The sequence below is a fragment of the Oncorhynchus tshawytscha genome, linkage group LG11 (genome assembly GCF_018296145.1).
Source record: "Oncorhynchus tshawytscha isolate Ot180627B linkage group LG11, Otsh_v2.0, whole genome shotgun sequence".
NCBI classification, from domain to species: domain Eukaryota; kingdom Metazoa; phylum Chordata; class Actinopteri; order Salmoniformes; family Salmonidae; genus Oncorhynchus; species Oncorhynchus tshawytscha.
The window spans coordinates 12,012,535-12,035,791 of NC_056439.1; the positions used below are offsets into that span (position 1 = coordinate 12,012,535).

At 42.2% G+C, this 23,257-nt stretch overlaps 1 protein-coding gene across 1 annotated transcript; it reads right to left on the minus strand.

The window, feature by feature from the left end:
* Window positions 1-7,971: 7,971 nt before the first annotated feature.
* On the minus strand, window positions 7,972-16,022 carry LOC112234348 (tripartite motif-containing protein 2-like). Its single transcript, XM_024402404.1, has 5 exons — window positions 15,964-16,022; window positions 14,011-14,242; window positions 13,252-13,394; window positions 11,321-11,501; window positions 7,972-8,793 (listed from the first exon to the last, which is right to left on the minus strand). The coding sequence occupies exons 1-5, from the start codon at window positions 16,020-16,022 to the stop codon at window positions 8,065-8,067; spliced, it is 1,344 nt and encodes a 447-aa protein (XP_024258172.1). The 3' UTR covers window positions 7,972-8,064.
* Between the last annotated feature and the right edge of the window lie 7,235 nt (window positions 16,023-23,257).

The window sequence follows — 23,257 nt, forward strand, 5'->3', positions numbered from 1 at the left end:
CAGAGCTGTTTGTTCAGGAAAATAAACCGAATCGAGCACGACAGATGTTTCTAATTGTTTTTGTATGATGTATTCTGCTTAAAATCACCTGTGACTTTTGTTGTGAAATTAACGTGAAAAAATTCAAATACTATTTTTAAAATAGCTAAATTAAATTCAGAAAAACTGCAGCCAAAATGAAGCATTTTTGGCTGCAGAAATTACCAAAATGTTGAGAAATCCTGGAGGGACTGACTGGTTATGATCAGTGATGTAGTGGTGGGGAAAAAAGGTGGCGAGTAAACTCTGATCGCAGGTCGCGGTGAACGCTCCCTATTCTTTCAATGCATTTTCTGCAAAAGGTGGGTGCTATGCCCAAGTGCGCAAATTGATTTTTGTCCCCCACACCAAACGCGATCTCACATGTTGAAATATCAAAACAAACTCAAACAATTATATTAATTTGGGGACAGGTCGAAAAGCATTAAACATTATGACAATTTAGCTAGCTAATTTGTCCTATTTAGATAGACAGCTTGCTTTGGCTAATTTGTCCTGGGATATACATATTGAGTTGTTATTTTACCTGAAATGCACAAGGTCCTCTACTCCGACAATTAATCCACACATAAAATGGTCAACCGAATCGTTTCTAGTCATCTCTTCTCCTTCCAGGCGTTTTCATCTTTAAACTTATATGGTGATTGACATCTAAACTTTCATAGTATTACTACACCGACCGGCAACACAGTTCGTCTTTCAATCACCCACGTGGGTATAACCAATGAGGAGATGGCACTTGGGTACCTGCTTCTATAAACCAATGAGGAGATGGGAAAGGCAGGAGTTGCACCGCGATCTGCGTCAGAAATAGAAAGGACTTCAGTTTGTAGCCCTTGGCAACGCAGACGCTCGTTGACGTGCACGAGCAGTGTGGTGCAATAATTGAGTAACAGATTTCTAAATGTATTTTGCCACGCGAGCGGTGTTGTCAGCCTATTAGCGCCTGGCAACGCAGACACTCGTTGATCTGTGTCTGCGTAAATATATTTTGCAAGGCTCGCGCATACGATGCGCACGGGCTTGTCCGGTTTGATGTTAAAAAAATGGCATGGTGTTAACAAAAGGTGAGTTGACCCTCCACTACCCAGTGTTTCCCAAGCTCTGTCCCGGGATCCCCCTGGGTGCACATTTAGTTTTTTTTCCCTTGCACTACACAGCTGATTGAAATAACCAACTCATCATCAAGCTTTGATTATTTGAATCAGATAGATAGTGTTGTAGTAGGGCAAAAATCAAAACGTGCACCAGGACCAAGTTTGGGTCACCCTGCACTTCACCACTGCCAATGATGTATATAAACCCTGGATTGCTGTTGCTATGTATTGGCCAATGATAGGCTTTGAAGCCACCGTTCGGCCATATTGGTACTCCCCAGAAGAAGCAGTCCTCAATTAAATCTTTCAAGAACAAAATTGTTTCAAAGATTTGTATATAATGATGAGATGCTCATGTCTCCGCCCTAACAATGTGGTGAGTTCACCATTTTCAATGAACAAATAAGGTTTTATATGTAAGATGGTTAAATAAAGATAAAAAAATATTTATTATTATTTGTGCCCTGGTCCTATAAGAGCTCTTTGTCACTTCCCACGAGCCAGGTTGTGACGACAACTCACTCATTCTTATGTTTAATAAATGTGTAGTGTGTCGCAGGCTTACAATGATGGCAAAAAAAACAAACATTTGAGAGTGCGCTGACCCTGGTGCTGGAACTGGAGGTTGAATGTGTGAAGTGGGTATGGGACTATAAAAAGTTTGGGAACCACTGCTCTAAAGTAATAGCACGGTGTCTTTGTACCAGGAGTGTGTAGATGGAATATAAATAAAAGGTTAGGATTCTTCCGACTGGACAATTCCCCAATGACAAGATTTTACCAGAGGTTGCAAGAAAAGTCTACAGAAATAGCTTTGTTGGTTATTGATGCCTTCTTGATTACATACAGTGCCTTGCGAAAGTATTCGGCACCCTTGAACTTTGCGACCTTTTGCCACATTTCAGGCTTCAAACAAAGATATAAACCTGTATTTTTTTGTGAAGAATCAACAACAAGTGGGACACAATCATGAAGTGGAACGACATTTATTGGATATTTCAAACTTTTTTAACAAATCAAAAACTAAAAAATTGGGCGTGCAAAATTATTCAGCCCCCTTAAGTTAATATAGCGCCACCTTTTGCTGCGATTACAGCTGTAAGTCGCTTGGGGTATGTCTCTATCAGTTTTGCACATCGAGAGACTGAAATTTTTTCCCATTCCTCCTTGCAAAACAGCTCGAGCTCAGTGAGGTTGGATGGAGAGCATTTGTGAACAGCAGTTTTCAGTTCTTTCCACAGATTCTCGATTGGATTCAGGTCTGGACTTTGACTTGGCCATTCTAACACCTGGATATGTTTATTTTTGAACCATTCCATTGTAGATTTTGCTTTATGTTTTGGATCATTGTCTTGTTGGAAGACAAATCTCCGTCCCAGTCTCAGGTCTTTTGCAGACTCCATCAGGTTTTCTTCCAGAATGGTCCTGTATTTGGCTCCATCCATCTTCCCATCAATTTTAACCATCTTCCCTGTCCCTGCTGAAGAAAAACAGGCCCAAACCATGATGCTGCCACCACCATGTTTGACAGTGGGGATGGTGTGTTCAGGGTGATGAGCTGTGTTGCTTTTACGCCAAACATAACGTTTTGCATTGTTGCCAAAAAGTTCAATTTTGGTTTCATCTGACCAGAGCACCTTCTTCCACATTTTTGGTGTGTCTCCCAGGTGGCTTGTGGCAAACTTTAAACAACACTTTTTATGGATATCTTTAAGAAATGGCTTTCTTATTGCCACTCTTCCATAAAGGCCAGATTTGTGCAATATACGACTGATTGTTGTCCTAAGGTGGCCCACCTTGCCTGATGTGGGTTCAGTCTCCTAGCTGCCCGATGTTTAGAGGGACGGCCAGGTCTTGGTAGATTTGCAGTTCTGACAGCAGCTATTAGTTGATATGAAGGAAAAGACTGGAATCCAAACTGAATAGCCCTCCATTTCAATATATGTTCACGTAAATGATGAAGTCTGGACCTGCTCCAACAGAGGCACTCGGACCGACAATTGGGGCAGCTAGAAAGCAGCATAACGGATTTCAATGAAGGCAGGTCCAGACTGAATCAGTACGGTGGAACAGAGTGATATCTAGTGTGGATTCCAGGATAAATGACAGTATTGTATAAACTTTGAACTCACCTTGAACTTCCCATCACTGGAGAAGATGCTAACCCACTTGTTGTAGTCGGCTGGGGTGGACCGTCACTCCCATGGGCCGCTGCAGTTGCCCTGGAGACCGTCCACGCACCCCAAAAAAATGAAAACTGGAAGCTCCAGTGACTCGGTCTATAAAAAAAAAAAAGAGGTCAGATGAAGCAGATGCTAAACTACAGGATTGTTTTGCCAGCACAGATTAGAATATATTCCGGGATTCTTTCATTGGCATTGAGGAGTACACCACATCAGTCACTGGCTTCATCAATAAGTCCATCAATGACGTCGTCCCCACAGTGACTGTACGTACTGTACATACCCCAACCAGAAGCCATGGATTACAGGAAACATTCGCACTGGGCTAATGAGTAGAGCTGCCGCTTTCAAGGAGCGGAACTCTAAGCCGGAAGCTTATTGGAAATCCCACTATGCCCTCCGACGAACCATCAAACAGGCAAAGTGTCTACAGGACTACATCGAATTGTACTATACCGGCTCCGACGCTCGTCGGATGTGGCAGGGCTTGCAAACTATTACAGACTACAAAGGGAAGCACAGCCGAGAGCTGCCCAGTGACACGAGCCTACCAGACAAGCTAAATAACTTCTATGCTCGCTTTGAGCCAAGTAACACTGAAACATGTATGAGAGCATCAGCTGTTCCGGGTGACTGTGTGATCACGCTCTCCACAGCCAATGTGAGTAAGACCTTTAAACAGGTCAACATTCACAAGGCCGCAGGGTCAGACGGATTACCAGGACGTGTACTCCGAGCATGCGCTGATCAACTGGAAAGTGTCTTCACTGACATTTTCAACCTATCCCTGTCTGAGTCTGTAATACCAACATGTTTCAAGCAGACCACCATAGTCCCTGTGCCCAAGAACACTAACCTGCCTAAATGACTAACAACCCGTAACACTGACGTCTGTAGCCATGAAATGCTTTGAAAGGCTCGTCATGGCTCACACCATTAACCCAGAAACCCTAGACCCACTCCAATTTGCAAACCGCCCCAACAGATCCACAGATGATGCCCTTTCACACCTGAGCTAAGGACCCTGGGACTAAACACCTCCCTATGCAACTGAATCCTGGACTTCCTGACAGGCCACCCCCAGGTGGTACGGGTAGGTAACAGCACATCCGCTACACTGATCCTCAACACAGGCTCCCCTCAGGGGTGCGTGCTCAGCCCCTTCCCGTACTCCCTGTTCACTCATGACTGCACAGCCAGGCATGACTCCAATACCATCATTAAGTCTGCCGATGACACAACAGTGATAGGCCTGATCACCGACAGCATATAGGGAGGAGGTCAGAGCCCTGACCGTGTGGTGCAAGGACAACAACCTCTCCCTCAACATGATCAAGACAAAGGAGATGATTGTGGACTGCAGGAAAAAGAGGACCGAGCATGCCCCCATTCTCATCGACGGGGCTGTAGTGGAGCAGGTTGAGAGCATCAAGTTCCTTGGTGTCCACATCACCAACAAACTAACATGGTCCGAGCACACCAAGACAGTCGCGAAGAGGGCAAGATAAAACCTATTCCCCCTCAGGAGACTGAAAAGACTTGGCATGGGTCCTCAGATCCTCAAAATCCTTTACAGCTGCACCATCAAGAGCATCCTGATGCTATACCAGACAGTGATGAACCGCAACTGCTCGGCCTCCGGCTGCAAGGCACTACAGAGGGTAGTGCGTACGGCCCAGTACATCACCGGGCCAAGCTTCCTGCCAGCAGAAGTAACTCTGGGTCTTACTTTCCTGTGGCGGTCCTCATGAGAGCCAGTTTCATCATAGCGCTTAATGGTTTTTGTGACTGCACTTGAAGAAACTTCCAAAGTTCTTGACATTTTCCGCATTGACTGACCTTCATGTCTTAAAGTAATGACGGACTGTCATTTGTCTTTGCTTATTTGAGCTGTTCTTGCCATAATATAGACTTGGTCTTTTACCAAATAGGGCTATCTTCTGTATACCATCCGTACAACAAAACTGATTGGCTCAAACGCATTAAGAAGGAAAGAAATTTCACAAATTAACTTTAACAAGGCACACCTGTTAATTGAAATGATTTCCAGGTGACTACTTCAAGAAGCTGGTTGAGAGAATGCCATATTTTGATTTGTTTAACATTTGTTTTGGTTACTACATGATTCCATGTGTTATTTCATAGTTTTGATGTCTTCACTATTATTCTACAATGTTTAATATAGTAAAAAATAAAGAAAACCCCTGCAATGAGAAGGTGTGTCCCAACTATTGACTGGTACTGTAAATGGGATAAAATATTAGAATGAAAGAGTAACTACAGTAGAAAAGTATTTTATCATGCCTAACTTGTATTACATGAAATAAGAAATTATGTGCTCACTCAAAATTAATGTGTGCTGTAGTAAATAAATAAATTAAAACCGTTGTCAATTTATATTATTCATCTGGTATTCAAGCCATGCAAATCCACAGATCAACATCGTAAATGTACAACAACAAAAAACTCAAGACAAAAGTGCCTGTATATTCATTTGATGGAACATATTCTCAGCCCTTTTCAACTCAAATGCATTAAAGGGAGGACGGACTGCTGATGTTTGGTCTCCATGATGATGACAAAGTGCAGCTCTCACCAAGCTGATTATGTTCAATAGCGATGATGAGTAATTGTGCTCCGCCTACCAGCATCCCACAATTCCTTCAGATATTTCCCTCAGGCCAAGAGAATAAGCATAATGTGTTTGTTGATCCTACCCTGAACAACTGGTATCATCCGAATATAAGACATTCTACTGTACATTGTTAACCACTTTGAGATGTAAACTCAATCTATTATTGCAATCCATTATATGACTGCTAGTTATCTTTTGAAGCCAAATTATTTTAGTGAGGTAGTTGGCTGAACTACATTTTGTGTGACAAGTAACCTTGCCTTGAGACCTCTGTTAGCTCTAACAGTAAAGCATTAGCTTAACAGGCCTTGGTCAAAAGCAGTGCACTAAGGAATAGGGTGCTATTTGGGATTCAGTCATGGTCTTGAGTCGCGTCAATAACATGGGTTTAATAAATGATCTATGAAATTGAGCTAGAGATGGCATTCTCCAGCCAGTTCCCTTACCTGAACACACTGGTTATTGCTGTGTGCTATCAACACCTTGCCTACCGAGGAGGCAGCCACAACCTGTAGATTGGAAGGCATGAAATAAACAAGTGTCAAATTCCCCCGTAATGCTTATTCATCATATGAGTGTAGATTAAGTTTCCAAAGTGAAAACATTTTGATTTTTTTTTTTTTTACATTGGTCAGTTCCCGGAGAAACTTTTTTCCAATTCCACCCATGTATAACTTTGACAAGTAACTCATAACATATTAGTGTTGTCATGATACTAGAATTTTGACTTCGATACCAATACCAGGTTTAGTATCATGATACCCAATACCATCACAATAATCGACACCAAAATTATACCACAGCAAAAAAAAAAGGTATATTAGCCAAAGTCACTGAATGGCACTTGATCCAGACAGAGAAACTCAGCTACTGCTCTGTTCAATCATTTGGCATCTTTTGAGGGGTTTTTTTACATCAAAATGTTTGAATCAAATATACAATCATAAAATCAATTTGACTTTGTTTTTACCAATCTAAACTACATAACACAAATGGTAATAATTAATTTCAATGGTAAATCTCTATTGATAAAATTATGCCCCGTGTAGCTCAGTTGGTAGAGCATGGCGCTTACAATGCCAGGGTTGTGGGTTTGGTTCCAAAATGTATGTACTCACTCTGTAAGTCGCACTGGATAAGAGCATCTGCTAAATTACTCATGTAAATGTAGCCTAGGCCTATTCACAATACAGGTGAATGCATAACAAATAGGAGACTAAGAAAGTGAATGAATAAAGTTTTGGTGGCAATCCGCTTTGAAATCAGTACCTTTTGCATTATAGTTTCCATATTAAATCACAAACAAAGTACTACGGTAGTAAATTGATGTTTGCTTCCATTGTAAACTAGCAAAGTTAGCCTACAAAGCTTGATGCTACCCATATCTTCTTGCATTTTAAAGTGTTCAGCCTGTATGGACATTGTTTTGAGAACAGTAATTAACAGTTTCAACATTTCAACATGCCGTTTCGCATTATTCAAGTGTGTTAACTTCTGTGCAGAGTGGGGAGCTAACATGATGCAGTCCAGACTCCCAGTGCAGGCTAACAATGAGTAAGTGTAGCAGGCACAGTGTGCGCCTCACACTATAACGGGACATTGCTGAGCTGATAGAGTTGATCCGTGAGATACATTTTGACAGAAGTACTGAACATAACGAAAATTCAAGTACCAAACCATTTTTCATGTTCTAGTATCGAAAAGTACTGATGTTTCGGTATACCGCAGTGGTGGAAACGTACCCAATAGTCATACTTGAGTAAAAGTGACGATATCTTCATAGAAAGTTACTCAAGTCAAAGTGTTAGTCAACCAGAAAAATACTACTTGTTTAAAAGTATTAAAAGTTGCTAAAATATGCTTAAGTATCGAAAGTAGAAGTAAAAGTATAAATAATTTTGAATTCCTTAAATAAGCAAAGCAGACGGCACCATTTTCTTGTTTTAAAAATGTACGGATAGCCAGCGGCACACTCCAACACACACACATTATTTACAAAAGATGCATTTGTGTTTAGTGAGTCCGCCAGACCATAGGTGAACTATCCTTTTAAATGTTTTAGGTGAACTGTTCCTTTTAAATGTGTTAAACACCAATGATAAGGCAACCATTACAGATCCTGAAAAATTTGGTCATCTTCGATGGGGTTCTCTTTCCTCTTCCCCGTGCTGTACATACTGGCTGGCCTCTTGATGGCCTTCTGCTTGATGTGGCTACTCCCGGGCGACTTCAACCTCTTCTTAGCGCTCTCCGTACTGGGCGACACATCGGCCGACTTTGTCGCTTTAATCTTAAATGGACTCCCCTTAATATGCTGGTCGTACAGACGCAGCGATAGCTTCAAACTGCCCTCTTTCGGCGCCGTGTACAGATACTCGTACGTCCCGTTCTTGTTGTCCAGTATCTCGCCGTCGCCCACGCTACCGTCCGGCATGGCGATCTCCGCCGTGATGTTGGCTTTCCCCATCTTACACAGCTCACCGTCCTTGTCCTTGGTCGTGATGGTGACAGAGGTGGGCAGGCCCGCTACGCACTGCCTCAGGCCCTCGCCTGTGGCCACCGTCTCGGACGCCACGGCATTTGTGGTAACTATAGTACCCAGGTTGTGGATGGACGTCTTGAGGCCCTCTGTCTCCACCAGGAAGCCCAGCTGGTCATTCTCACCAGGCTGGAGGGGGAGCCCTTGGCTGGCCAGCTCACTGAGCCGCTCGCTCATCTGCTTCTTGACGAGCATGACCTCGGCCTCGGTGCCGTGGCTCAGGGCCTGCTCGGTGAAGTTGCAGCTGCTGTTGATGCCATCCTGGCCCTGGAATAACGAGTCCAGCTGGGCTTGGAGCACCTGAGAGAAACACAATGTAGAGAGGGGAAAAGGAGTGAGGGGGTGAGATAGTAGAGAGGGTGAGGGCGTAGAAGGGTGTCAGGTGGGTGTGAATGGAGATGCACATGTGGACATGCAAACATCTGTCAGTGTGAGGGGCTGACAACACACACACACACACACACATGCATGTGCAAACATTGTATACAATCTGTCAATGTACACACACAATCTGTCAATGTAAACACACAAACATCTGATCAACAAACACATTCACCTAACAAATGTGCGGACACAGACATGCAAATATATACTGTAAGCAGGGCACTGGAAACATACACAACAAATTAAAACACACATCTTCTTTTAGACAGCTGTCCACATGCCACATGAATACCAGTCAATTTTCTGTATTGAGAATAAAGCTACATTTTCCACTACCAAGAATAAACATAGAAGTGCAGAATATGCTACGTGGACTTTTGACACATCCACTGGTATAGGCATATGGTAGAGTGTTGACTAACTATCATAGTTATCACTTGTTAACATAACACCACAGCACAAAATTGCTACAGGGTTGGGTCAAAACACTGAGCATCGCACACATGCACACTGTCTCACTGTCTCCCTCACACACACACACACACACACACCTGCATCTGGCTACCACACTCATCCTCTTCGACAACACGAGCGGCCATTGAGCTATCAAAGCCCCCAGCCAAAACTACTTTCTCCATCACTATCTATATCAACCCTTGCTTCATACTGTATTTGACTCACACTCTGAACGAATAACACAAATATATTCCAGAAAGAGAAAGAGGACACCATAAAGGCAGGGAGATACAGTGCACACTTACTTAGTGCAGTGCACTGTGGAAACCTACACCACTGTACCTACCCACTTTATCAACCTCTGTGCTGCCATCCTGTTAGAAGGTAACAGATTATTTTATCACAATGGTTAAAATGTATTTTCATTGTGTTCCATGGTGTTATTCGCCCCCTAGTGGAGCTTTCTGGTACTTAGAAAGACTACGCAAACAGGAAGTTGAGAATTTGTTCTGCACGCATAGAAGCAGCTAAAAACAACGCTACGGTGCAGGTCTTTCAATGTAGTTATTTCTTGTCACGCTTCAGCCTTGGAAAATATTTGTTTGTAAGTTCGATTCAAGAATTTAGCTAATGATGATAATCTTGATAGAGTTGCTTACATATCAATGTTGGTTGGTTGCATTTACTGATACAAATTGCAATGCCTTTCATGTATGTCGTTATCTGTATTACTTTGCTCGTGCGTCATGCAAACGAATTGTAAAATATACAATACTGTAGTTTTGTTACTGTTTCTAGTGTAACATGCTTTGTTATTCTACATAGATGGTTGTACATTATTAGAGTAATGAAAGGAGCCAATTACCATGAGTAACAATTAGCTATATGGTTTGGCATCATGCCAGATGCATGGTACCTTAGCGCGTGCTTTGTATTTATGCAACTTCAAATGTATAATGTGCAGCTACAGTATGTCTAAAGTATATTATTTTCTGTATTTTGCAGTTTCACAACAAACGTTTTCAATATATTCATTCAAGAAAAGTCACGCCTTGGGAGTTTTATTGAAGACTTAGTTGTTAGCAATCTGTCTAGTTTTGCATGAGAACGCAACTCAAGGGCAGAATAACCCCTCGGCTTCCAAGACTCACCCTCTCTTTAAACATGAACAGCTCAGCTAGCTAGAAGATACAGCACTTTCAAAGCCTAAATTACCAACTAGATAGACATAATGACAACACCAAAGAACAGTAGAAAGTGTCCACACCCTATAGCAAAGGGCAGACAGATAAAAGTCCTCTCTTCCTTTATGCAGCACTCTGCCTGCTCTAGCCAGCCGGTCCTACTTGTGAATCATTCCTATTAGGCCAGCCTGGGTGATTGGTTCTCTGGGCTGGGTGAGGCATCAGCTTTTCTGCCCTGGCAGTCCGTCTCTCCAGCCCTCCCCAATCCATGTTTTATTTAATAATTTATCAGAGAACTGCCTGATCGACAGCTGAACCACGGGCATGCAAAGTAGAAACAGTGTAAACAGAGCCTCTGCAGCTGTGTGGGATAGTAGAACTGAGGACTTTATTTCTATGTTATTTATCCTTTATTAGTACAGGTTTAATTTCATTGAGATTAAACAATCTCTTTTAGGAAGGCACATTGGAATCAGAAAATGTTTTAGTTGTTGTAAAATTACCACCTATTACTTTCAATATATACTACATTTTCAAATTGGGAAGCATCTATTTTCAGTATTTTTCTTGTTCACATGATGAGTATAATGCTGTTCATTCTTGGTTTAAAAACTATGCCCATGTTTAGAAATGTCTTTCTTTTATCTCCTAATCTTATATCTGTTTACTTTCATGGACCACCTGCCTCTAATTTCATATTAGATTGTCTGTGTGCACCAAACAGATTGACGAAACAGAAACCCACAAGAAAAGGTTCTAGTAAATGTCCCACTCCCCCCATTTATCAAACATTGGGGCCTCACCTTCTGCTTGAGAACGTAGTTGACCTCAAGCTCCATGAGTAGGACACTCTTGCGGACGTTCAGGGTATTCTGCCACTCGTCGAACGTGGTGTGGATGTCCCCCTCGATGGAGCTCTTCTGATTGGTCAGCTGCTGCAGGATATCCGACTGCACCTGCAGAGCTGAGTCGATTTCAGGCAGCCTGAAGGAAGGGAGGGAGTCAGAGGGTGGGTGCGATCAGTCATAGGTCAAAATTAGCTGACTGAAGGATGAAGTGTTTTGACCCTCAAGCTATTGGGCCATCGGGGATAATTCTTAGGTTGCCTCTGACACATATTTTACACATGTTGTTAGGTTACACTTTTTACACGTTGTTAGGTTACAGCCTTATTCTAAAATTGTCCCTCAATCTACACACACTACCCCATAATGACAAAGCAAACATTGTTTTGTTTTTTAGAACTGTTTGCTAATTTATTAAAAATAAAAAACATCACATTTACATAAGTATTCAGACCCTTTACTCAGTACTTTGTTGAAGCACCTTTGGCAGCAATTAAACCTTGAGTCTTCTTGGTATGACGCTACAAGCTTGGCACACCTCTATTTGGGGAGATTCTCCTATTCTTCTCTGCTGATCTTGTCAAGCTCTGTCAGGCTGGATGGGGTGCGTCACTACGCAGCTATTTTCAGGTCTCTCCAGAGATTTCCGATCAGTTTCAAATTCGGGCTCTGGCTGGACCATTCAAGGACATTCGGAGACTTGTCCCGAAGCCACTCCTAAGTTGTCTTGGCTGTGTGCTTAGGGTCGTTGTCCTGAGTGCTCTGGAGCAGGTTTTCATCAATGATCTCTCTGTACTTTGATCTGTTAATCTTTACCTCAATCCAGGTTTCTTCCAGATGTGACGCTTGGCATTCAGGTCAAATACTTAAATATTGGTTTCATCAGACCAGAGATGACGTTTATCATGTTCTGAGAGTCTTTAGGTGCCTTTTGGCAAACTCCAAATGGGATTTCATGTCTTTTACTGAGGAGTGGCTTCCATCTGGCCACTCTACCATAAAGGCCTTTATGGTGGAGTGCTGCAGAGATGATTGTCTGTCTGGAAGGTTCTCCCATCTCCACAGAGGAACTCACCTCCCTGACCAAGGCCCTTCTCCCCCGATTGCTTAGTTTGGCCAGGCAGCCAGCTTTAGGAAGAATCTTGGTGGTTCCAAGCTTCTTCCATTTAAGAATGATGGAGGTCATTGTGTTCTTGGGGACCTACAATGCTGCAGAAATGTGTTGGTACTCTTCCCCAGATCTTTGCCTCGACACAATCCTGTCTCGGAACTCTCCGGATAATTCCTTCGATCTCATGGCTTGGTTTTTTTCTCTGACATGCATTGTCAACTGTGGGACAGGTCTATAGACAGGTGTGTGCCTTTCTAAATCATGTGCAATCAATTTAATTTACCACAGGTGGACTCCAAGTTCTGGAAAAATCTCAAGGAGGATCAATGGAAACAGGATGCATCTGATCTCAATTTTGAGGCTCATAGCAAAGGGTCTGAATACTTATGTAAATAAGGTTTACTTAATTTTAATACATTTGCAAAGATTTCCCAAAAACGGTTTTCGCTTTGTCATTATGGGGTATTGTATGTAGATTGCTGAGGAATTTGTTTTATTTAATCCATTTGAGAATAAGGCTGTAACGTAACAACATGTGTAAAAAGTCAAGGGGTCTGAATACTTGGGTAGATGAAGAACTTTGAGTCTATTAACCCACATTAACCCACTTTCCCCAGGGGTCTGTGTTGGGCCATTACCTTTTTTTGACTTTGTCCAATACAATTGGATGTCATAATTATTATTTATGTTTATTTTTTTGGTTTGTAATTTGTTTTTATTGTTGTAAATATGTTTTATAACGTCTTGGTGTCCCCCAGGGGTATGTATTGGCCCCTACCGGTTTTTGACGGCATCAAGCTGGTCCTGCAGCGAGGCCTTGTGCTGCTCGACCACATCTTTGAGGGGCACAGTGGAGTGCTCGGCGCTCGTACGCTCCTGGCACATGGCTGTCTCACACGGTGGACAGTGGAACTCCACCACCTAGGCAAGAGCAAAGCAAGAGTTTAAAGGTCAAGGTGAAGAAACGGTATGAGAATCCATTTTCTCCTTTTCCTTTCCTCTGACATGATTAACAAATGCGTACTGTGCAGGTGTACGAAAGCACTACCCAAATATTCCCAGAATATATGAGGGTACAAAATACTGTAGATATCTACTAACCCTAAAATGTATTTTCTATTAAATATACAAACAAAACACCACAATTAATCTCAAATCATTTTTTCCCCAAAACATCACACCCTGTACTAAACCTCTGTGTCAAGCTTTGAAGCATGTTATTATCACCACTTAGGAGTTCAGTGCCAATGTGGTAGTGCCCCGTGCCAGTATCCCATAAAAATAAACCTGTTGCTATGGTGACGAGCTAGAGCGATAAGCAAGAAAGTTGAATGTCATGGAATCTCCTGCTGAGGTGCCACAGACATGTCTAGACTGTTAAATGCCATCGATAACCCTCCCCCCGACCATCACTGTAATTTCAACAAGGTGACCGATCGGTAGAATAATTTACTCCTGCAATAACGTTATATGGACACTGATGGATGGAAATTATTAGGTGTGTGTGTGTGAGAGAGAGTCTGTCGTTATATCCTACGTGGTTGGGGCAAGAGAGCGGTTGTCCCGTGACCATAGAGTTGATGGTCTCCAACACTGCGCTCTCCTGGCTGCAGCTGTCTCTGGGGGGCCAGTGCAGCACATCCATCAGGTTGGTTATGAAGAAGTTGCTCTGCAGCGCCGCCACGCCTTTCTCTGGCAGGATAGATGTCTGACAGCACACGGGGCACGACAGCGTCAGGCTGTGAGCGGGGATGTAGTTCTGCAGGCACCTGGATAGGGGAGAGGGAGGGTAGAAGGGTGGAGTCAAATGTCTGAGATGTGGATATACTTACTAGTGTTTCTAGACTATTTTTATACCGCCACAGCCCTAATACCTGTCATGACAGAAAATACAGGCTACATGCCTGCATCCCAACTGGCACCAATGGGAACTGGTCAAAAGTAGTGCCCTAACTAAGGAAGAGGTTGACATTTGGGATGCAACAACAGACATTGTATCATACATATGTTATTATGACTCTCGTCTAGTATATTCTACTTGAGTCAGGAAAAAAATAGCTTTCATTAGATTCAATGGCTTTACAGGATCAAATCCTAAAATGTTGCATACATGGGGTCATTTCCACCATACAGCAACAACACTGACTTATAATACCAGTGAGTGACTCTATAACACATTTTATGAAGGGGTGGGATTCAGTCACACACTGCCTAGCCTTAGATAGCATCCTGCAATACGTTTGGGTACTTGATACATGGCAAAAGAACAAAAGCCCAGAAAAAGGTCCCACAAAATATATATATATATATAAACACTTTAAATGGTCTACTGAATTGCTCGTTTGATATAATTTAGTCATACACAATTTACTCAGAGACGCTGATTAATTAAATCACTGTTTAATTCACTGATTAATTAAGTTGTCCGATGGTTATCAAAGTCAACACAGAATTAAAATGGAAGAAAACCCTGACATGTCAAGTTTTCCGCCCCTCAAAAACAAACTGAATTTTTATATTCAGCACACAGTTGCCTGCACCACACTGAGTCAGAAATGAACAGAGAGAGACTAGACTTAGGATGGGAGAGAGAAGACAGACAGATGAAGGGTAGTTGAGAGACCGAGAAGATGGAGAGAGACAATTGGAGACAACGAGAAGGAGAAAGGAACCGAACGATAGGGAGAGAACAAGCGAGAGAGAACAAGTGAAAGATAGAGAACGAGCGAAAGAGCAAGAATATCTTGGTACAACAGAGTCATCAAATCTAACTGAGTATTGTCACGCTCTAGATGCTATACAGAACAATGAGACAGGCACTGAGCTCTCCCTTCTCTCAGGGACAAAGACAGCTAGTCTAGGAGGGTGACACGGACAGACCAAACATAGTCACAGAAAAGACAGACATTTTGTGAAGATACGGTATTTACTTTCTATATTCAGCTGAGGTCCATGACAGAAGGAAAGACACGTTCGGTTAGGTCATATTTAAGGAAAGGGGATATATTAAGGAAATATATTCAACTGAAATGTGACTTCCACATTTAATCCAACCCCTCTGAATCAGAGAGGTGCGGGGGGCTGCCATAATCAATATCCACAGTGCCCAGGGAACAGTGGGTTAACTGCCTTGCTCAGGGGTTGAACGACAGATTTTTACCTTGCCAGTTCGGGATTTGATCCAGCAACCTTTTGTTACTGGCCCAATGCTCTAACCACTTGGCCAGCCGTCCCTTTAACCTAAGGCTGTGTGATGAGCAAGCATCACCCTTAATTGGCAGAATATTCACATGTTTGTCAACCAATAAATCTCACTCTCAAAGACAATCAAGCTCACGCACTCTCCCAAACTGGACATAAAGAACAAAATGAGACAGGCAGGGAGCAAGCACATGCACACACACACACACACAACTCACAGAAGGTATGGAGGCAGGGCAGCACTTTGGGGTTGTCCTAGCGGTCCAGGCATATGCTGCAGATCAGGAACTGCTGGTCGATCTGTCGCACCACAGGGCTGGAGATGCTACTGGAGCCTTCACTGGCCATCCTAATATTCTGTCATGAAGTTCTCTCTTCCTCTCACCCTGTGCCCTACAGAGAGAGACAGAGAGAGGGGGGTTAGAGGGGTTCACACACACATATAAAAGGCAGTACCTGAACTGATCACTGTAACTTTTTTGCAGTTACTGCAAACATGACCCCCCCATTTCCTCCATAACACTATACAATGGAGGCATGATATTTGTCCACATGATAAAGCATGTACTTAACAGGATCGGTGTCCCCAAACCAGGATGGTTGTTGCTCAATATGCGATAATGTGACTAGAAAACATTTCCAGGACATAGACATGTCATATATGGGCAGAAAGCTTTAAAATTATTGTTAATCTAACTGCAGTGTCCAATTTACAGTAGCTATTACATTTTTAAAAAATACCATGCTATTGTTTGAGGATAGTGCACAACAACAAAACACCATCACGGCAACTGGTTTGATACATTCACCTCTAAAGGTAACTAATGTATAACATTCAGTAATCTTGCTCTAATTTGTCGTCCTGAGGGTCCCAGAGATAAAAATGTAGTGTAGTTTTGTTTGAAAAAATAATTAAAATATAGGAACTGGGTTCTACAGTTTGACCCCACTCCTGTCACTGGCTCCACACCCACCCCGCCCGGCCATCTAGATGTGTCTTTTCTGTAGGGAAGCTAATGATCCATCATGTATGACATTCCTGGGAGTGTGTAAACTTAAATTTGTATTACCATAGCATTTTTGAATGTTCTCTATAGTTATGTACTTTATCCTTTTTAAATGTATAAAATGACCAATTTAGCACATTTGGGCAAACTCCCAGCAAACTTGGTGCAAAATGTTGTGTAGTGAGGTCATTCTTACTGGATCAGTCTGAAACTTTGCACACACACTTCTGCCAACTTGCAGACAAAATCGAAATGACATCCAGGCTCCTATGTTAATGTATCGCCGTTCTCTTGCCTTTCAAAGATGATTAAAAAAAATATAGAAAACGCATGTATTGTGTCTGTATTATCTTTTACCAGATCTAATGTGTTATATTCTCCAACATGAATTTCACATTTCCACAAACTCCAAAGTGTTTCCTTTCAAATGGTATCAAGAATATGCATATCCTTGCTTCAGGTCCTGAGCTACAGGGAGTTAGATTTGGGTATGTAATTTTAGGCAAACATTTTAAAAAGGGTCAGATCCTTAAAAAGATTTATTAATGGATAGAAAATGTCAACCTAATTTTTGACCAAATGTGGAGTTACTACTATTTTGCTTGGTATGGCAGTATTATAGACTCATTGACCAGTTTATTAGGTATACCCCCCCGTTAACAAAAATAGTATGCTCCTACAGACAGTGAGTCACATGCCCATGGCCTTTTGTATAAAGCAGGCAGACAGGCATTGAGACATTCAGTTACTGTTCGACAACATAAGAATGGGCAAAACGAGTGACCGTAGCAACCTTGAACGTGGTATGATCATCGATTTGGCGTAAGCAGCATGAGTCCATTGCCCCATCCTGCCTGGTGTCAACGGTACAGGTTGGTGGCGTAATGGAGTGGGAAATGTTTTCCTGGCACACATTATGTCTCTTAATACCAATTGAGCAACGTTCTCATGCCCTGAAGAATCCAGGATGTTCTGGAGGCAAAGGGGGGTCCGACCTAGTACTAGATAAACTGGCCACTGAGTGTATGCATGCTTTAATTTGACATGCTCCTATGAACTTCACATGTTGGTGTTCATGGGTCCTTTTCGAAGGAAATACCCTACTGTATTATATGCATGTATATGTTGTTGCTGTTTTTTGAAGAATCCAATTTCTTCCTTTATGAATAAAGTTTATTAAATTAAATTCATGTAATGCAGCTACCACCACCATAGGACTTTACATTGTCAACGTGCAGTTTGTCATTTTCTCTTAGACTGTCATCATGAATCATCAGATTCATATGTGCCAGTCATAAGGATAGTAGTTTCTTACCACAGTCAGTAAAAGCATAATTTTTCTGACATGTTGCAAGGCTGGCTAGAGGATAGGGGACACTTGTCAGACAAGACTGTGTGAGCAGAGTGAGCAAAGCATGTGTATCAGCTAGCCAGCGGTCTCAGGATGTATTTAAGACAGGCAAAGAAACAGGATGCCTCAGCCCGCTTGTAGAAAAAGGCCCTGAGGGAGACTCTCCTTCCCTTGCTGATGTCCCGTATAGTATGTGCCAGAAAATAGCTTGACAGGAAAAATACCATTGCCATAGCTACCAGGATGGAGACCCTTGGTTTAACCCTTTACGTATAGTTTGTTTAAATCTTAAATGCTGACTACTCGACAGTACACAGCAGAAGTCAAGTCATTCATAGTGTCTGTCGCTAGTTTATCTAACCTACAACATTTACATAACTTTGGTTGTGCGGCCCTTGAAGCTTAGTGGGTTTCAGCCAAATTGGTGGATTGATGTAAAAAATGTTTTTTTAAAAGGATTAAAAAAAGATTTGTGGTCCAATCAAGCTAGATTTATCTGGAAAGACATGATTACACAATCCTTTTCACTTCTTGGGTCAACTAAGGGTTAACGCTCCACATGTGGGGACTGGGGACCTTTCAGAGAATGACAATCTGGTTCATGGTGTATTGAGATACCACCGAATATTTATGACACCATAACACTCAAACATAAAGAAAGAAAGTCGCACACTCTTATATGCTCCCAACAATTGAATGGGTAAACCTAATAACCAATGTTTTGGCAACACAGTGCCTTCTTCAGGGTTGCATAATGAATGCTTGAACCAGGTTATGTGGGAATATTTTTGGGTGTGCGTCAGCTCATGCTTTTTATCATAACACTCAATATCTCTCGAAAGCCTCGTCAATCAAATAGATGATTTGATGAATCAAAATCCAGCTCCTTCCCTGATTTATCAATTCCCATGAAATGTAGCTGCATATCAAGGTGGATTTGCAGCGCATGAATGTGTCTATGAAACTATTCCACAAATCCTTCTCTCAGACACAGACACAGCACAGCCATAACAGAGACACACAGACACAACAAGGGCACAATAAGTCAGACACAACAGACAAAGGACACAACGAAAACAACATACAGAACACATACAAAACTCCTGTCGTCTCAGAAAGGGAGGTCTCGCTGTTACATAATCTTTATGTAAGGCAGCTTGAAATGCAACTAAATACATCTTGCTTGATTAATCCATCAACATACCACGAGCAGAGTCTCATGGGCAAAAGATGACTGATGACAGATGACAAAGGTACATTACTGTTGAAGATGTCAAATTATCTTGACCAATCAGAGAAGCCGAGTGCAACTTACATGAACAAACATATTTGTTAAATGTCCTTAAGTTCTGTAGATATCAGCATTAACAATGACCCTATTTGAAAATGCCCAATATTAATCAATCAAGTCAATAAACAAAGCCACAAATCCATTACTCAAGCATATACAGTGCATCCCCCGACTATATGACGACATTGCAAAGACACTATATGAATCACTCTAAAATCCCTATCCCAAACACAGTCACAGCATCTGTGAAACAATCAACAGGCGTCACCACCAAGCTGATATATTCAGTGACACCCACCCAGTGCTACCCTTGCCAACATAAGACTGTGCCACCATGCCATTTACCCACCACGTTCTGTAGGAGCTCTACCATCACTGAGTCATCCTCAGAGTAAAACGCAGCGCATGCTTCTGCCCCTTAAAGACGCTCCTGTCCAGGTAGCAGAGAAATTATGAGCTGCTTAAAGAGCTGCTAAACTTGAAAAGAGATGATGGCACATATCAAGAGGAGAGAGAGTGAGAGAGCAGGATTAATTGCAAGAGCCAACAGTGTGGACCTATGTCTGGACTCGTAGCCAATCAATTTCTTACATCTCTTCCCCTCTTCCTCCCTACTGTTGCTTTCCCCTCACCCTCTTACTGTTGCTTTCCCCTCACCCTCTTACTGTTGCTTTCCCCTCACCCTCTTACTGTTGCTTTCCCCTCACCCTCTTACTGTTGCTTTCCCTCACCCTCTTACTGTTGCTTTCCCCTCACCCTCTTACTGTTGCTTTCCCCTCACCCTCTTACTGTTGCTTTTCTCTCTCTCTCTCTCTCTCTCTCTCTCTCTCTCTCTCTAGCAAGGGATCCTGGGAAAGGGATGCAGCAGCGTCAGTAAGCCGCAGGGTGCGGATTGGCTGGCATCTTGAAGAGTGACCAATGAGACAGGGAGTAGCCGGCGTGGGTCAGCTCGGCAACCAATGAGGCAGAAACTAACATGATCAAAGGGAGCAGCAGTGTGCGTGTGTATACACATATTGCTGACGAATGAGAGTAATGCTAGGGCAAAAACCAAAACTTTCACCCCTTGGGGTCCTGAGGACCGAGTTTGGGAAATACTGGACAAGAGAGAGAGAGACGGAGAAGAAGCGTCCTGCCAGTCGGCCTAGATCAAAAAGGCAGCCTCAATGGCACAATGCATGCACACACAAATAGACACACACACACATAGATAAACACGCACACAGACTGTGACTCGCAGACACACACACACACACACACACACACACACACACACACACACACATGCATGCAAATGTCAACATTAAACAACGACAGAAGGGAATTAAGGTCAACAGCAACTCGCTACGTAGAAGAAGACATCACTTCATCTGATCACAAAAAAACTAAGATATGTCAAAGCTGATGGCTTCTGCCTAGATAACATAGCCTATAACTACAGTGAAGAGTTACAAAATATTGAGAGGGCATCCAGAAAAATGACAGTATGCATGTGACAATTCAAGCCTTCTGCATAGACTTGGGCTGCATCCCATTCTCTATTATAGTCCCTGGTTCCTGTTCAAAAGGAGTGAACTACTGTATGTAGAGAATAGGATGCCATTTGGGACAAACCACCCTCTTTGCTCTTGCTTAATGAAACACCAGGTTTCATCCCACTCTCCACTTAATTCATTATTAGGGTGACACTGTCACCTCATTGAGCAGGTCCTTAAGTACTATGATTAAAAAGGAAAGTGGAATTCCTTGTCATGCCAAGGAGTGGCATGATGGAACAAACAGACTGGTACTCAGGCAAGAATTTCCCTCTTATCTTTAGTATGTTTGGATAGCATGAAACCGATAGGGAGATTTTAAAAAAGGAGACACAGGAGGAAGAGTGTAGATCGAGATTGAAGCCTGGTCTCCAGTGAGGAGGCCTGTACAGGCCAGGAGTGTTATTCACTTGACCACGGCTCTGGACAGTACTGCATGACTACCAGGATGCTTGGGAGGCTAGTAGACACCTAGAGGAATTAGAATCAGGTCATGTGTGATGGATGGATGGACAGACTGGGAAGGCTTTTATAGAAGTTAATTGCGTGAGCTGTACCAATAAGGGCAATTGTACAAGCGTAGATTGAATTCATTGCCCGCAAATTTCAAGTTGAGATGCATCACACCAAGAAACACAGTCTCCTTTTCAAAAAGTGCAGATACAGTGGGGCAAAAAAGTATTTAGTCAGCCACCAATTGGGCAAGTTCTCCCACTTAAAAAGATGAGAGAGGCCTGTAATTTTCATCATAGGTACACTTCAACTATGACAGACAAAATGAGAAAGAAATATCCAGAAAATCACATTGTAGGATTTTTTATGAATTTATTTGCAAATGGTGGAAAATAAGTATTTGGTCACCTACAAACAATCAAGATTTCTGGCTCTCACAGACCTTCTTTAAGAGGCTCCTCTGTCCTCCACTCGTTACCTGTATTAATGGCACCTGTTTGAACTTGTTATCGGTATAAAAGACACCTGTCCACAACCTCAAACAGTCACACTCCAAACTCCACTATGGCCAAGACCAAAGAGCTGTCAAAGGACACCAGAAACAAAATTGTAGACCTGCACCAGGCTGGGAAGACTTAATCTGCAATAGGTAAGCAGCTTGGTTTGAAGAAATCAACTGTGGAAGCAATTATTAGGAAATCGAAGATATACAAGACCACTGATAATCTCCCTCGATCTGGGGCTCCATGCAAGATCTCACCCCGTGGGGTCAAAATGATCACAAGAACGGTAAGCAAAAATCCCAGAACCACACGGGGGGACCTAGTGAATGACCTGCAGAGAGCTGGGACCAAAGTAACAAAGCCTACCATCAGTAACACACTACGCCGCCAGTGACTCAAATCCTGCAGTACCAGACGTGTCCCCCTGCTTAAGCCAGTACATGTCCAGGCCCGTCTGAAGTTTGCTAGAGAGCATTTAGATGATCCATAATGTCAAAGGACATTATGGACTTAATGACTGACAATAAAGTCCTCCCACGATATATATTGTGCATCCCAAATGGCACCCTATTCCCTACATAGTGTAATACCTTTAACCAGGGCCCATAGGGTCAAAAGGAGTGCAACCATAGGAAATTGGGTGTCATTTGTGACGCAGATATAGTGTTGGGTTAAATAACAGCCATTTCTGTGAGTATTCATTTGATTTGAGATTAGTCTTTGTTAACTGGGGAATACAAGTCTTGTTCAATGGAAGGCAACAACGCTAAATTATAGCATTGGTCTATAATTAAATGGACAATGAAAATGACAACAGTCCATGAAGACAACAACAACAGTTTTGCAGAACTATTGAATCTAGATGATAGGAACACTGTGGACAATTTTCAGCAAGTTGCAACATTGAAATACAGAAATAACCACTTTTCCATAAACAAGGTCTAAATTACGTTTGATGCACTCCGGAAGTAATTTTTTTGCAGAACTGTTTAAACTAAATGGCAGGAACACTGTGGACAATATTAAGCAAGTTGCAACATTGAAATACAGAAATAACCACTTTTGAATAAACAAGGTCTAAATCATGTTTGATGCACTCTGGATGTACATTTTTTGCAGAACTGTGTACCCTAGATGATAGGAACACTGTGGACAATTTTCAACAAGTTGTAACATTGAAATACAGAAATAACCACTTTTCCATAAACAAGGTCTAAATCATGTTTGATGCACTCTGGATGTACATTTTTTAAAGGAACTGTGTACCCTAGATGATAGGAACACTGTGGATGTAAAAAAAATAATTTGTTCTGTTTGTTCGAGATGATATGAACACTGTGGACAATGTTCATCAAGTTGCAACATACAGAAATAAGCACTTTTCCATAAACAAGGTCCAAATCATGTTTGATGCACTCTGGATATACAATTTTTGCTGTGCTG

Coding starts and splice junctions, on each gene's coding strand:
- LOC112234348 (XM_024402404.1), bottom strand. CDS start 16,022: ATGGCCAGTGAAGGCTCCAGTAGCATCTCCAGCCCTGTGGTGCGACAG. Junction 14,243..15,963: donor GTGCGACAGATCGACCAGCA/GTTCCTGATCTG, acceptor TCCCCTATCCAG/GTGCCTGCAGAACTACATCC. Junction 8,794..11,320: donor ACTACGTTCTCAAGCAGAAG/GTGAGGCCCCAA, acceptor TGTTTCTCTCAG/GTGCTCCAAGCCCAGCTGGA.